The 16406-nt window shown below is 45.3% G+C and overlaps 1 protein-coding gene across 1 annotated transcript in view; it reads right to left on the bottom strand.

The window, feature by feature from the left end:
* Positions 1–16406, bottom strand: part of KNTC1 (kinetochore associated 1) — a 295100-nt gene that overhangs the window by 132390 nt on the left and 146304 nt on the right. The window contains exon 31 of the mRNA XM_088449172.1: positions 10383–10499. Coding sequence (XP_088305298.1) covers positions 10383–10499 — 117 coding nt within the window. The remainder of the gene's footprint in view (positions 1–10382; positions 10500–16406) is intronic.

The raw sequence follows: 16406 nt of genomic DNA, 5'->3' as shown, positions 1-16406 counted from the left end.
GCGCAGAGTACCGTCGCTCGGTCACACTCAATGTGTCCTTGTTGCAACGGACCCGGATGCTGGATGTGACGCCGAGCTGCGCCTACGTTACATGTACTTCACATCGGAGGCTCAGTGTTCGCCGGCAAAGAGGACACAGTGAGGGTTCAGGGCGACAGGACGCTGCGCATTGAGGTGGGAGGGATGCCGTGCAGGGGTCGCGGCATTGGGGCGGGGGAAGTGTCAGGCAGGGGACACGGTATTGGGGGGGGGGATGTGCCAGTTGTCCACAGTACAGGGTGGTGTCAGGATGGAGGGCAGAGGTCCCTCCCCATGTATAAAAAGCACGGGCACATTGTTTAGACGGGAGCAGACGCCTGAACACATTAAAAAAAAAAAAAGAGTGAAAAATGATAAAAAGAAAACACTGCGCTCCAATACGAATGCAGCCTACCAGACTTATTAAAGAGTTTGGTAAAAATAGATAGATACAGCGATTGGCCTAAGGTGATTGGATTTACGATCAAATGTCTCGATATACCTATCTATTTCTATGTACCCCAGTGTGTTTTACACCAATATTGTGGTGATGTGAAGGAGTAATAATCGTAAGACTGCTAGGGTAATAAAAGTAATAATGGTAATGTTTACTTCAATCTTTGACAGAAAATATATATCAAAAACACAACTAAATACAAATGGTAATAACCGTGAAGTTATTAAAATAAGCAATGTAATCAATCGTTGCCTCAATGGGTAAATAAGATAAACGTTCCCAGTGTTCAGCAGAAAAAAAAAGTCTATTTGTAGTATATAATTAAAGTCAAGAAAAGTAAAGTGCGGAGTCCCGCTACTTTGTTTGTAGTATTGAGAGTCTGATCAAGCTTGTGCGCATACCGGTATCGATATATTGAACTTGTTGCGGCGGGCAAAGTATGAAAGGTGGTGGATAGACAGTACTCCGGATCATACCGCACTGTCTATAGGTCCGGCCTCCATTGGTCAACCCGTCCGAGGTCTTCCACGGAGTGATGACTCTAGAAACAGCGGGCCGTGATCTCAGGGGTGGTAGACTCTGTTAGTGCTCCAGGGATCTGTTACCGAGTGCCCCCTCCCTTACAGAGGGTCAAAACCACTAGCACTTACCATATGCTCCGTTGCGCTCTACACCTGGATTCGTCTTCCTTCTTCTGGCGCCGCTGCTCTGTCTCTGCCGTGCTTCCGGGCAGGTCGTGCTACGTGAATCTGCTAGTCGGGAACGTAATCCTAAAACCTTCTGTGGGTTCTATTGGATACTATTCAAGGATACTGGGTATGTGGTGACCCAACGCATTTCAGCCTTCTTGGCCTTCTTCTAGGAGGTAATTGTGATGCCTGTGGCTGGTCTCTCACCTTCTTATAGGTAGAAGGGGGATGGTCTAAAGCCCTGCAGCTGGATAAGTGCAGTGTTTAATTGGTGAGTGGTTGCTGCCTTGTGATTGGTAATCGAGGCTGTCAATCCTGCTTTGTTTAAGTTTGGTAGATGGCAGCTAGTGTTAGATTTGCATAGTTGCTGCTTGTAGCGGGATACATGCAATTACAAAGTGACTACTCTTATAGATTTTTATGGGGGTGTGCAATGCGCGGTAGTTATATGTTTGATATTTCTCCATGTGTGTGCATTCACAGTGTTTAAGACAGATGTCCGGGACATGTTTAGTCTGCTATACTTTGAGATGCTATAAAGCCGGATAACCTGTCTATTATGCATGGCTACAGGTATATTCTGGTATTCTGTATGTATAGCCCAGGTTGTGTCTCTCCCCATTGTATTGTATGCAATGGGTTGGCCTTCTTACGGTTAGGCGAATGGTAAGTCCTGGTTTGTAAGTGGTAAGGTAAATGGTAGTTTAATGTTAAATCATTGTTTTCCTAAAATTGATTTAACTTCATTGTCCTTGTTCAGAACTCGTGGTGGAAATGTTTTTAATTCATACATCCACTTTAATTCGTTTTTGATAAGATTAGTGAAAATGCCCCCTCTCCAATTGTTTTTCACTTCCTGGATGCCTACAAATTTCAATGATTTTGGGTCACTCTCATGATGGTCTCTGAAGTGTTTCGATAGATTATGATCCTCAAGGCCCTTCTTGATGTTGCGTATATGTTCCTGAATACGTATTTTGAGGGGTCTAATCGTCATTCCTACATACTGTTTTTGACAATCGCATTCCAAGAGGTATATTACCCTCTTGCTGTTGCATGTGATCATAGTTTTGATTTCATATTGGGTGTTTGTGTAATTTGACTTAAAGTGAGTCGTCGGTTTGGTGGTCCATTTGTTGTTGTTAGTGCATACTATGCATGTGCCGCAATAATAAAAGCCATTTGTAGGTGCAGATTTTGTGATGGTTGTTTGTTTCACCTGTTTGGAGGGAATGTGGCTATGAACAAACTTCTTTCTAAGGTCTGGGGCTTTCCTGAAGACCACTTTTGGTAGTTCTGATAGAGGATGAAATACTGGCAGAAAATAATAGGATGGGCCAGTGTTTCTTTAGGCTATTCTGTATGGCTTTGGATTGTTTCGAGTATTCAGTAATACAAAGGTTTGTGTTGTTGGTGATTGTTTCCCCTTTGTTTTTGTATTGCAAGAGATCGTTCCTGTCAGTACTTTCTACTTGCTTAAAGGCTTGTTCAATTGTCATCGTATTATAATGTTTGTCTAGAAGTTGTTCTGTTAGTTCTTTACCTTGTGATTCAAACTCTTCTCTTTTGTAACAGTTTCTTTTGAGTCTGATGAACTGACTTCTCGGTATTGATTTAATCCAATTTGGGTGGTGCCAGCTGATGGATAAAAAAATGTAGGATTACGTTCCCGACTAGCAGATTCACGCAGCATGACCTACCCGGAAGCACGGCAGAGACAGAGCAGCGGCGCCAGAAGAAGGAAGTCGACGAATCCAGTTGTAGAGCGCAGCGGAGCATATGGTAAGTGCTAGTGGTTTTGACCCTCTGTAAGGGACGGGGCACTCGGTAACAGACTCCCTGGAGCACTAACAGAGTCTGCCACCCCTGAGATCCCGGCCCGCTGTTTCTAGAGTCATCACTCCGTGGAAGACCCCGGACGGGTTGACCACTGGAGGCCGGACCTATAGACAGTGCGGCAGGATCCGGAGTACTGTCTACCCACCACCTTCCATACTCTGCCCGCCGCACAACAGAGTTCAATACATCGACACCGGTATGCGCACAAGCTTGATCAGACTCTCAATACTAAAAACAAAGTAGCGGGACGCCGCACTTTGTTACTTTTCCTGACTTCATTATATACTCCAAATAAACATTCTCAGTGTTCAGCAGAAAAAAAGTCTATCTTATTTACCCATTGAGGCAACGATTACATTGCTTATTTTAATAACTTCACGGTTATTACCATTTGTATTTAGTTGTGTTTTTGATATATATTTTCTGCCAAAGATTGAGGTAAACATTACCATTATTACTTTTATTACCCTAGCAGTCTTACGATTATTACTCCTTCACATCACCACAATGTTGGTGTAAAACACACTGGGGTACATATATCTATCTATTCTATCGGGACATTTGATCGTAAATACGATCACCTTAGGCCAAGTGCTGTACCTATCTATTTTTACCATATGTTATTTTAAGGTTTGGGGACACCTTGAGGTTTACAAGCAGCTGGCCATTAACACCCGCTCAGTGCGCAGAACTAATACCCATATCCATTATTAAAGAGTTTACCACCTCTTAAGTACATGAATCAACAAATCACAAATGAAAAGTCCAAGCGCTTTCTCCAGATTATACAGTGATCATATGGTAAAACAAAGTCTCTAATCGATATATCGCTCCCAGATGAAAATTAAAGTTTAAAATCTTCTTCAATTACTCCTCATTGCATCATGGTCACCAAGAATTTTAAACTTGAAAAAATGGTAATTCACTATATGTGATATTTCTCTTTTTTTCCATATTGGTGACCATGATGCAATGAGTAATTGAATAAGATTTTAAAATGTAATTTTCATCCAGGAGCGATATATCGATTAGAGACTTTGCTTTACCATATGATCACATTAAAGAGAGAAGTCCAGAGTCCACTCTCTCTGTGTAGGAGCTGAAAAAAAAAAATCTGTGGGGACAGTATCTGGGAGCCTGCAAGCGGGGACAGTGTCTGAGAGCTGTATAAAAGAAAATTCTGTGGTGCCAGCAACTGGGGGCAGTATCTGTGTAGCCTGCAAGTTGGGACAGTATCTGTGGAGCGGTTTAAAAAAAATTAATGTAGTCCCAGCAAGTGGGGCCTGTATCTGGGAGCTGTATAAAATAAGAGTTATGGTAGAACATACCTTAGTTAACGCTTTTTCTTCAAGGTGCATAGGATCCACAGGAACTACCTTGGGGTATGTATGTGGAGTGATCCATTGCACCAAACAGCTTACAGCTCCCAGCATGCATATGGCCTCTTCCCTATATACCCCGCCCCCAGCCACAGGCATTCAGTTTGTAAACAAGCCTAACGGGCAAGAGACGAAAAGTGGTGAAGGAAGTACAATCTACACAAGAAATACTCTCAAAAACCAAAAGAGGGATCAGTGATACAAAAAGAAAGGAACAGATCCCAACTGAGGCCAGGTGAGTCAGGGTGGGTGCCCTATGGACCTCGAAAAAAAAGAGTTAACTGAGGTGTGTTATACCATAACTCTTATTTTCTTCTTCAGGGTCCATAGGGTCCACAGGAACTACCTTGGGGACATCCTAAAGCAGTTCCCCTTAAGGGTGGGGATGCTCCTGAGCAGAAAGGAGAATCCGTCGCCCAAAGGAAGCATCCTGGGAGACAAAAGTATTAAATGCATAGAATTTAATAAAAGTGTGGACCGAAGACAAAGTCGCCGCCTTGCATAATTGTTCTGCAGAGGCGCCATGTCTAAACGCCCACGACGGTCCCACAGACGGAGTAGAATGTGCTTTCACCGTGTTCGGAACAGGGAAATCACATGAGAAATAGTCATACGCAGCCACTGTGCCAGAACCACAGTCTGCTTGTTAGCTGGCCAGCCTCTCTTATGAAAGCTATATAACAAAAAAAAATGCATCAGATTTTCTGATGGAGCTGTTACGATCCACGTAGATATGAAGAGCTCGGACCACATCCAGTGAAGCTTCACCTACAGAAAGGCCAGAAGACTAAAAGGCTGGGACTAGAAATTCCTCATTTATATGAAAATGTGATACCACTTTTGGAAGGTACCCCCCAACCTGTACGGAGGACAGCTCTATTCTGATAAAAAGGCAAATATGGAGCTGCATAAAAGTGCTGTCAAATCAGAAACTCTGCAAGCGGAGGAGATGGCGAGGAGAAAGAGTCTTCGCTGTCAACCATTTGAGGTCTACAGTGTCTCAGTGTTCAAAGGGGGGAGCCTGTAGCGCCCTGAGAACCAAGGATAAATCCCATGGTGCCACCGGAGGGATAAATGGAGGTTGCAGACTGAGAACACCCTGAAAAAAAGTTCTAACATCTGGCATAATTCTGTGCTGGAACCAAACTTACAATGCAGAAACCTGAACTCTTAAGGTAGCCAGAAGAAGACTTCAGTCTAGTCCAGCTTGAAGAAGAGCAATAAATCGGGAGATCCTGAAAACCTTAGGGTCATATTTTCTGTAGAAACACCAATGAAAAAAATGAATGCCAAATCCTGTGATAGATGCAGGCCGAAGCAGTCTTCCTCGCCCTCAGCATCGTCTGGATCACAGAAGTAGAGAAACCTTTGGCCTTTAAGACCGAAGCCTCAAGAACCATGCAGTCTAAGCCAGCCAAGATAAATCCATATATAGGCAGGCACCCTGTACTAGCAAATCCGGTCATAGAGGCAGTGGAAGCGGACGGTCTATGGATAGACATGTGAAATCGGTGAACCAATGTCTCCTGGGCCAAGCAGGAGCTATTAGTATTATCCTGCCGCCTTCCTGCTTGAACTTTCTGACGACCCTTGGGAAGAGGGAGATTGGAGGGAACAGATAAGCCAATCTGAAATCCCACCTTACCGCCAGAGCATCCACGAAGGTGGCTGCGGGGTCCCTTGTTCTGAACCCGTACCTGGGGACCTTGTTGTTGTGACCTACGTCTGGTAGCCCCACCAGTCCACCAGGAGTTGAAAGACCTCCGGATGAAGAGCCCATTCTCTATCGCGTATGTCCTGACGACTTAGGAAATCCGCTTCCCAGTTGAGGACTCCTGGGATGAATATTGCCGAGATTGCTGGAAGATGGCATTCTGCCCACAACAAAATGTTGGCCACTTCCTTCATGGCAGCCGGACTTCGTATGCCTCCCTCATGGTTGATATAGGCCACTGCTGTCGCGTTGTCGGACTGAATCTGGACAGGTCTGCCCTGAAGGAGGTCCTGCGCCAGAATGAGCGCTCTGTGCACTGCACAAAGCTCCAAAATATTTATCGGCAGGAGACCTTCCTGAGCCGTCCACCTTCCCTGAAAGGTGTGACAACTTGTCACCGCTCCCCATCCTAACAGACTTGCATCCGTGGTAAAGAGTACCCAATCTGTGACCCATAACGAGCGACCCGTGTATAAATTAGTCTTCTGCAGTCACGATGCGAGGGAGAGCCGAACCTCTGGCGAGATGCAGATCATGCGAGTCTTTGTCCGATGATACTGACCATCCCAATGAGAGAATCCATTGTTGCAGGGACCTGGAGTGGAACTGGGCATAAGCCATCATGTCGAAGGTGAATACCATGGAGCCCAGTACCTGCATTGCCAAGTGAACTGACACTTTCTGCTTGCAGAGTAGACTGTGCACACGAGATTGTAGTGCCGCACTTTTTCCAATTGATTATCCAGCCGTGCTCTTGTAAGTAGGCAAGGTCATTTGGAGATAACATTGTAATACCTCCTGAGATTGTGCCAATATCAGGAGGTCTAAATATGGCAGTATCATGACTTCATGTCGTCTGAGATGAGCTGTCATGACTGCCATTATCTTGGTAAATACCCGAGGGGCTGTGGACAGAGACTGAAATTGGTAATGCTGCCGACCTACAGCAAACCTCTGAAACCTTTGGTGGGATCGCGCAATAGGAACATACAGATACGCATCCTGTATGTCCAGGGAGACCATGAAATCTCCAGGCTCCATCGCCAGCATAATAGACCATAGGGTTTCCATACGGAACCTGGGCACATGGATGAACTTGTTGAGAGACTTCAGATTCAGAATGGGGAATGTGACCCATTTGGTTTTTGAATCAAAACAAATTTGAATAATAACCCCTTCTCTGTTGCGTCACAGGGATGGGAATTATAACTCCTGACCACAGAAGGGTCCCAATAGCCTCCCGGAAGGCCAAGGCCCTGACCGGGTCTAAAAGAAGGGTTGTACCAAAGGACCTCTGATGGGGATGCCTCAGGAACGTGAGGCCGTAACCCTGGAAAACCACATCTCGAACCAAGACATCCGTAGTTGTATGATGCCAGGCCTGAGAAAACTGTTGAAGTCGGCCTCCAACCCCGGGACACCCCAGGGGGAGGCCCACCGCATCAGGCAGTGGGCTTATCGTCCGGGTTAGAAGCTGGACATCTGGTTGACCAAGATTTCTTGGTCTGCGGTTTCTTGCGGAAATTACCCTGCTTACAGGAAGACTGCCCCTTCGCCCTACTCTGTGGGCGAAAGGACCGAATTGACTGCCTAAACTTCGGGGTAGTCGTAGATGGCAACCACACAGATTTCGATGTTGCCAGAGAAGCCACTATGTCATCCAAATCTGGCCCAAACAGTACTTTCCCAACAAAAGGCAAAGATTCCAGAGCCTTCTTGGACACGGTTTCCACCTTCCAGGTATTTAGACAAAGGGTTCTCCAAGCTGCAACCGCAGTTGCCGACACCCTAGAAGCCAAGATACCCGCATCAATAACCGCTTCCCCAACATACACAGCTGCCTCTCGCATCTGACAGAGATAAGACAGCTGTTCTTTGGTAGCATCAGGCATGCTATCTTTCAGAGACGTCGTCCATTCTTCCATAGCTTTGGCTATCAAGGCCACAGCCATAGCTGGTCTGGTACTAGCTCCAGATAATGAAAACACTGATTTCAAATAATTTTCAAGTTTTCTATCTGTTACCTCCTTTAGTGAGGATGCGGAAGGAATGGGTAATGTAGAGGTCCTGATCAATCTAGTTACATGAGCATCAACCGTTGGAGGAACTTCCCATTTTTACATTCACAAAGTGAAAATGGGTACCAAAAGGTTAAATTCCTTGTAGCATGGAAATGCTTATTTGGAGTACACCATGCTTCAGACATAAAGAATCAAACCTAAAGGGATTCATGGAGGGCATATACATAGAAGGATGCAAATGCTGTGGGTACCTCATAGAAGGAGGCAGTACCGTAGCAGGAGCTCATGACGCTGCAGCCCTGTCCACTAAATGTCACAAAACCTGAGACCAAGAGGCCAGCCAGGGTGGTTCTTGTGCCGGTGCAGGTATACCTGATAGAAAAGGTGGCTGTTTACAACAGACACTACACAAACCATCTAGCACCAAATCCTGCTCTGACAGGCCTGCCAAACAGGATTTACATGGCCTCAGCGCCAGAGGCTCATCCTTCTCCCCGTTACCTTTAGACATTGCATTTATACCTTATACCTCTTATACATTGCTATGTGACCCTCTTCACATTTGTGAAAAGCCAATGAAAAACCCCACACACCTTTTCAGAGGGATTAGGAGAAACAGTGATAGATCTATATGACAGTTTGGAAAACAAAAGGCAGTATAAATACAGCAGCTAGCATTAAAGTCACAAACAAAAGGCATATATACATTCAAATGCTAATGCAAATGCAACTGAGCAGCCCCACCGGGGTATTGGCAGGATCTAGGCCCAGCGGAGAGGTATCCAGGGAGACAAACAAAACCTCTGAGACCAACAGCTTTCAGCAGTGCACCCAAGGCGGACTGTAAGCATTTCACACACTAGGTGGTCAGAAGTAGCAAACCAGATGTGGGAATCCACACCGGAAGTTGTGTCTGGGTTGGGGGAGAAGCGGCCAGGGGGAGTGCCTATCTCCCCTAAACTGCGATTTTGACAGCACGGGTACGCTGGCCTCACAGTAGCAGACTCTTACTAGTGCGCTGCTAGTGTGTCTGCTATCCGTCCCCAGCGACAGACATATGGCCGTGGCCGCCTTAGTGAGTCCTTCAGCCACGGCAGCCTCCGATGCGTACACTACACAGGAGGCCCGGACTGCAGCGCACAATTCCCCACAACGAGAAATCCCCTTACCTTACAATCTTTGTTAATCCGATCGCTGTCCGGACCCCAGCGAAGCTGCTAGCCAAGCCTCGCTGTGGTCCACTGAAATCCCCAGGGCATATAGCGATACTGGCGTTTTGGCATCGGTAGAAGACGTCGCAGTACGTGTCCTATTCGGCGCCTAGTATCGCTAAACTCAGTAGTTTCCAAAACTAAGGTAATTCAAAAAAAGAAAAGCCTGGGACTGCCTAAACAGTCCCGCTGTTATAACCGGTGTCTGGATACTTACCGCGCACCAAACAAAAAAACAATGCCTGTGGCTGGGGGCGTGGTAAATAAGGGGGAGGCCCTATGCATGCTGGGAGCTGGAAAGCTGTAAGGTGCAATGGATCACTAAAAACTACATACTCCAAGGTAGTTCCTGTGGACCCTGAAGAAGAAAAAAATTAATTCTGTGGTGCCAGCACTAAATAACCTGATGCTGATTTTACTAGAGGGACCAGATCCTACAGACTTTGCTTATGAAAAAGCTGCAGATTACTGGGCCTCTAAGAAGAAGAGGAGAGTTAATACAGTATATAAAATGTTATTTCAAGTTTAAATCATTATAAGGTCAAGGTTTAAAACATTTTATTATTGCGAAGGCCCCCACCCGGCTACTTCTTGATGCCACCCGGCTGGAAAAAATTTCTGGGGAGAACAGTGTGTGTTTGTGGTGATAAAGATAAGAGGCAAAGCAATGCAAAAGGTTTGGGTGTGTACATTTTACTTTCACTAATTTATCCCAATAAACAGTTGCAATCTAGTGAACATAGAACAATCACAATAAATCAGATTGAATACAGCAGCAACACAGAAACGGAGGGAATAGAGGGCATGACAACGTTATTTGCTATGAATTACGTCATTAAGTTTTAAACACCCTCCCACACTACTGATGCCATGACCTGTGTTTTTGTAGCTGGGCCATGACACACACCCTTCCCTACATTAGCACCCTGGATTCTAACCCTCAGGAATTGCATGTACGCAAGCTAATAAAAGTGGGTAAAATAGGAAAAAACAAGATTACTACAATACTTTAACTCAGAATAAGATTCAGTAAAAAAATTCTTGTATAGATTACCTGTTCCGTGCATGGTCTCTCCTGCAATGCTATTCTTGCCCACAATGACAGTCGCTCCACTGCTATTGCTGTTTCGTCAGGAGAAAGAGACTTCAGGAGATTCAGACATTCATCCCCCTGAAAATACAATATTTAGAGTGAGCATTTTAAACCATATCTGTTAAAAGAAGAAAAAAATTATATACATGATATATTTGCAGACTAGCCAGGTTTGTAATAAATAATTTCCCAGTCAGGATTATGGCTCCAAGAGCACAACCATTTGTTCCTTTGTGTGCAGTCCTCTACATCAAGATGATCTTAAAGAAAATCTAATTCTGGTTGGATTTCTGTATCATCCATTGACTTTCGAAATACATAGCTCATAATTTGTTTTCCTCCAGGTGATCAGTGTGGGCATCAAGTGATTCCATTTCTTCCTCAAATTCACCAATCACCATTTTCAGGTAGGTCCGTATCTTTTACTCAACTACTGCTACATTTCTGGTGGATAGTAGAACTTCGTAAGAAAGCATGGCCTTAGAGACTGAGTTGGGCACAGATGTGCCTTGACAGGCTTCGCTTATTTTTGGCAGCTGCATAAACACAGTTAAGCCCCAACCTAAAAACAACAAAACCTGCTGGAGTCTAGAAGGAAAAGACTAGTAGGGAGAGCAAAAGCAGAAACAGGAAGGAGGGAGGAGTGTTCTTCTATACACTTACAGGTTTCTCTTCTTTTCCTGTATGTTGCTGCCATGTAGGTCAGAATAAGAAACCGATTTTTAGAGCTATGAGTCTGCATGTCATGTTAACATCCTAACAGGAGGACACTACCAGTGTATTTATTATGCACTGAACAGGCTATATTAGGCAATACAAGAATTCTGCTGCCCAGTTCACCCTGTCATTAGCAGAGTAAAAAGTACGAGGCTTGTTAGACTATCAGCAGAAGTGTAAAAGTGTTATGGTTACCATCAATAGCTATTAACTGCCAGTAAATTGTCCTAGATACAAGTTGTGGAAGTCAATGTTGACTTGCGCTTGCAAGACCTTAAATTATTATATTTAAACCACTATTAATGTAATTACTCCTTGAATTTGGGTAACAGCAACAACTGCATTTGTGACATTAAAAACATCAAGATTATTCATAAAATTGAATGTGAAAAATTTTGCAGTTCAACCTTGAGTGCAACAAAAAATGCATGGCTTAAAACCTATACCAATAATGACTAAACTGCACAAATTACGTACATCTCTGAATCAGGCTCTCAGTCACACACAGCAGCTGCATGCACTGCCAGTGTTCACGGTACCCGTGCACTGTAATTTTGTCACATTAACGATGCGATTAAAACGTATATTATGTTAAATAGTCTAAAGTGAGACACATGGCGAGGTAGAGTCACAAAGTTCGTGGCCCGCCAAACAGGGCTTTGGTAAAATGCAAGGACAGGTGTATGTGGATACGTCTGTACACAATGTCAATCCCTTTGACTATATCCTTTGTAGTTTCCAATAAGCTGTTTCAGGACTATGGTCCGTATTCAATTAGCAGCGAAAACGGAAGTTTTGTGCCAAAAAAAAGGCGATATTTTCGACAAAAAAACAAGCGAAAACGCAATTGGAGAAAAAAAAACTGGAGAAAACGTTTCTCCATCCCAGGCCTGGCGGAAAAAAATGTAAAATCCGTATTTTTGGCAAAAAATGTGGGGGATTCTTTCAGAACCCTTGGGACAATAATAATGATAAATTACCCCAAAATTTTTTTGTAAGTTGCGCAATTTGTCAAAAAACGAAAGCCAAAACTCTGGATATGCGAAACACCTGGGGATCGTAACCGCAGGGATGACGACACCATTGAAAGTAGGTGTGCCACACTCTGTGGTAAATCCTGGCAAAGGCCGGTTTAAACGCTCTGAGCACGGTGTTAACCATAGAGCCAGAAAAACCCTTGGACCCTAGGAGGGATGTCTCAAGAGCCACACCGTCAAAGACAGACGACCCCGGTCCGGGTAAAGGCAAGAACCTTGAGACAACTAGTTTGGACGCTGAGTCAACAGCAACAGAGTGTCGATGGAGAGACTCTGAAGATTTGAGTACCAGTGACGTCTGGGCCACACTGGAGCCGCCACCAGGACAGTGCCTCCTCCTTGTTTGAACTTTCTAAGTACTCGAGGAAGTAGAGAGATTGGAGGAAACAGGTACACAAACTGGAAGGTCCACTTGACTGACAGAACGTCAAACAAGAGAGCCTTGGCGACTCTTGTCCTGGACCCGTTTTACACTGGCAGTTTGTGATTGTGTAGGGAGGCCAAGAGGACCACGTCCGGAATGCCCAACTTGTCCACTAGGAGCTGAAACACTTCTTGGTGAAGAGACCATTCCCCGGGATGCACGTCATGACGGCTAAGGAAGTCCTGGAATGAACACTGCCGATATGGCTGGGAGATGACCTTCCGCCCATGTCAGAATGTGTGACGCCTCTGTCATTGTCGCCTGACTTCGAGTTTCCGTCTTGAAGGTTGAAGTAAGCCACATCGTGGCGTTGTCTGACTGAACTTGCACAGGCTTTCTGGGAAGTAGGAGTCTGGCTAGTTGCAGGGCCCTGAAAGGAGTGTGGACTTGTTCAGGGACTTGAGATTGAGGACAGGCTGATGGGATCCGTTCGGTTTTTGAACCAGAAAGAGATTGGAATAATAACTCGTTCCCCTCTGGGGTAACAGGACAGGTACTATGACTCCTGCTTGTAGCAAGGATTATACGGCCTTCTGGAGTTGTAAGGCCTTGTCGTTGTCTGACAGAAGGCCTGTGCAGGAAAACTGATGAGGTGGTCTTCTGCGGAAGGAGAGGGCATACCCCTGAGATACCACTTCTCTTACCCAGGTGTCTGTGATGGTCTGACACAAACACTGGGTGAACTGAAGAAGTCGACCTCCCACCCTGGGATTCCACGGAGGGAGGCCTGTCCCGCTAGGCGGAGGGTTTATCCTCGGACTTGGAAGCAGGACGTCGTGTACTCCAGGTCCGTTTCTTGGGTTTGACAGTCTTTCTGGAAGCTGATGGCCTTGGGAAGGCCTGACCTGTGGGCTAACCTTGAGGACGTAAGGATCGAAAGGAAGAGGTGCAAGGCTTCGCTGAAACTGCATCCGAAGGCATAAACGTAGAATTAACCACTGTCAACTTGTCCACAATCCTGTCCTTGTCAGTTCCGAATACTTCCCAGGTATGGAGAGCATGGTAGGCCTTTCTTGGAATCAGCATCTGCCCTCCAAGAACATAACCACAGGAAACGGCGAGCATACACAGCTGCAACCAAGACACTGAAAGTCAGGAGACTGATATCCAGAGCAGCCTCCCCAATATAAGTGGCTACATCTCTGATGTTACCAACCAAAGTCCTCTGAGCCCCAGAAGCATTTGAGGGAAGGTATATAGAATTCTGGCAAACCTCCACATTCCTAACCTTCAGGGAAGAAATGGAAGGCATAGGTAACGTAGAACTTATAATTAACAGTCTTACATGTGAATCCACTGCAGGGGATGAGTTCCATTTCATGCAATGAACTTCAGGAAATGGATAACACGAAGCCAAACATCTCTGAGGTTGATACCTCTTACCGGACGTTCACAATCAACTAAATGATCCGATAAAGGGAATTCCGCAGAAGTAGCCCTTTATCTGTACAAACAGAGCCTGCTTGGACAGAAGAGCTGGTTTGTCATCCTCTATGACTAAAACGGCTCTGACAATCCACACCAAGGAAGGAATATTAACCCCAAACCTAGTCTCCACCTTCAGTGGAGGGGACTCAGGGTTAGAGACCTCCGCAATCTCTCTCATCATCAGATGACATCTCAGGCTCAGAGCTGTGTGGACTGTGATGACCCCATAGGACGCTTAGGCCCGTATTCAATAAGTTTCGCACCTGCGGTACTTTTTCGCCTGCCGGACTTTTCGCTATATATCGCGTGGATTGGGTGCGGAAACTTTTTGCGCGCATCCCCGGGATTCCCCGTATTCAATATGAAAGTACGCGAAAACGGCACCCGGCGATACTTGAACAGGCAGAAAGTCCTTTCCAAAACGGGGTAATCAGCCTGGCACCCCCCAAAAGATGCACTGATCACTATGGATACCCCCGAATTGGCCTGCTGAAGGTATTTGGTGTATTTAAATGGTCTCAATAGGTGGTGTTTTGCGTATTTGCATAAGGGGTGAAGAATAGCATTTTGTTGTATTTTTGGAGAAAATAACTACTCCCAGCAGATTATGGGTACCTGAAAATGGGGGTAAGCATATTTTAAAGTTGCTAAAGTAAAGTTTTAAAATTTGTAAAAAATCCATCTACCGCAAGCACCTGCAATAAAAAAAAAAAACCTGGGGCATACTTGGGGACCCCCATGGAGTCTATTTCACTAGTTTTTAACTTTGTCCCCCAACTTTCTTTTTTTTTCGCCCCCAAAATTAAAGGTTTTTTTGGGGTGTTCTTAAGTCTTTTTTTTTTTATGCAGTTTACCTTTGGGGGAGTGTTTTAAGGCTGCACAGGGGTTCCATAACGTTGCACCCCAATTCTGCACTTTTTTACGCCTGCTATTCAATGCTATACAATGGTTTCCGCCTGTCAAAATGACGTTACCTGCGATATTTTTTCGCCGAAACTGACATTTCGCCTCAAATTGAAAACGGCCCTTAGATGGCTACACGGCTTTCTCCTCCTGCAACAAGTCTGTAGAGCAGTGGAGGTAGCCGCCATCTGGGGTAGAGGAGGAATCTGCATAGCAGTAATCTGTTGTGGCAATTCCTGTGAGGGAAAAAAAAAAACAGACTACTGTGGCAACCACATAGAGGGGAAACCAGCAGGCACCGCGAAGTGGCCCACAATAGTAGCCAGGACCTGAGATAAAATGAAGCCCAAGGAGATTCCTACACATGGACCGGGACATTAGAAGGGCCTGGTGGATTATAATCCCTTGCACATAATCCATCTGGTACCATCTCCTCACTTAAACCTGCAGCACCTGACCTGCCAAATAGAGTGGGTGCAGCAGAGCACTACGTAGCTGTAGAGCAATATCGCACACAATATGGGACAGAGTATAATGCCACCAATGAATGAAAATAAAAATAAATTATATATATATATATATATATACCTAGGGATGTGCAGGCTCGGATAGGTTCGAGTTTGCACGTGGAGTTCGGATTTTTCCCTCCAAAAAAACGGAACTCAGAACGAGGCAAAACGTCATCTTACATGGACGAACATCATCATTCCTGGTCTTTTGTCCAGGAATGATGATGTTCGTCCATGTAAGATGACGTTTTGCCTCGTTCTGAGTTCCGTTTTTTTGGAGGGAAAAATCCGAACTCCACGTGCAAACTCGAACCTATCCGAGCCTGCACATCCCTAATACACACACACACACACACACACACACACATATACACATACATAGATACATATACACACACACACACTAGTTAGGAAGGCAAAAATATGAGAACTTACCTTTGTTATCTCTATTTCTACGAAGTCCATAGGGTTCCACAGGATAGCTTGGGGTATAGGTGTGACGTCAGTCATCGGGCACCATAGAGTTAAGCTTTCAGCCTCCCAGGATGCACTAGGGTCCCCCTCCTATACCCCGCCCCCGAGCCAAGGCACCTCAGTTAGTTACCAAGCCATAGGCCGAAGGAGGAGAAGGAAGAGAGAAAAAAGATCTGGACACACACAAGAATCACATTCTCACCAGAGGGAGACGGAAAAACCGGTGACCAGAGCAAAGCCCATCTGCAGCACAGGTGCGACAGGGCGGGAGTCCTGTGGAACCCTATGGACTTCGTAGAAATAGAGATAACAAAGGTAAGTTCTTACCATATCTCATATTTTCTACTTCAGGGTCCATAGGGTATCCACAGGATACCTTAGGGATGTCCCAAAGCAGTATCCTTTAAGGGTGGGGACGCTCCTGTGCTGAAAGGAGAATCCGCCGCCCGAAGGAAGCATCCTGAGAGGCGAAGGTGTCAAACCTGTAATACCT

Source organism: Taudactylus pleione, unplaced genomic scaffold (assembly GCF_031769625.1).
Source record: "Taudactylus pleione unplaced genomic scaffold, aTauple2 ptg000479l, whole genome shotgun sequence".
Classification (NCBI taxonomy): domain Eukaryota; kingdom Metazoa; phylum Chordata; class Amphibia; order Anura; family Myobatrachidae; genus Taudactylus; species Taudactylus pleione.
The sequence above is the reverse complement of the archived record's forward strand: the minus strand, read 5'-3'. Positions and strand labels throughout refer to the sequence as shown.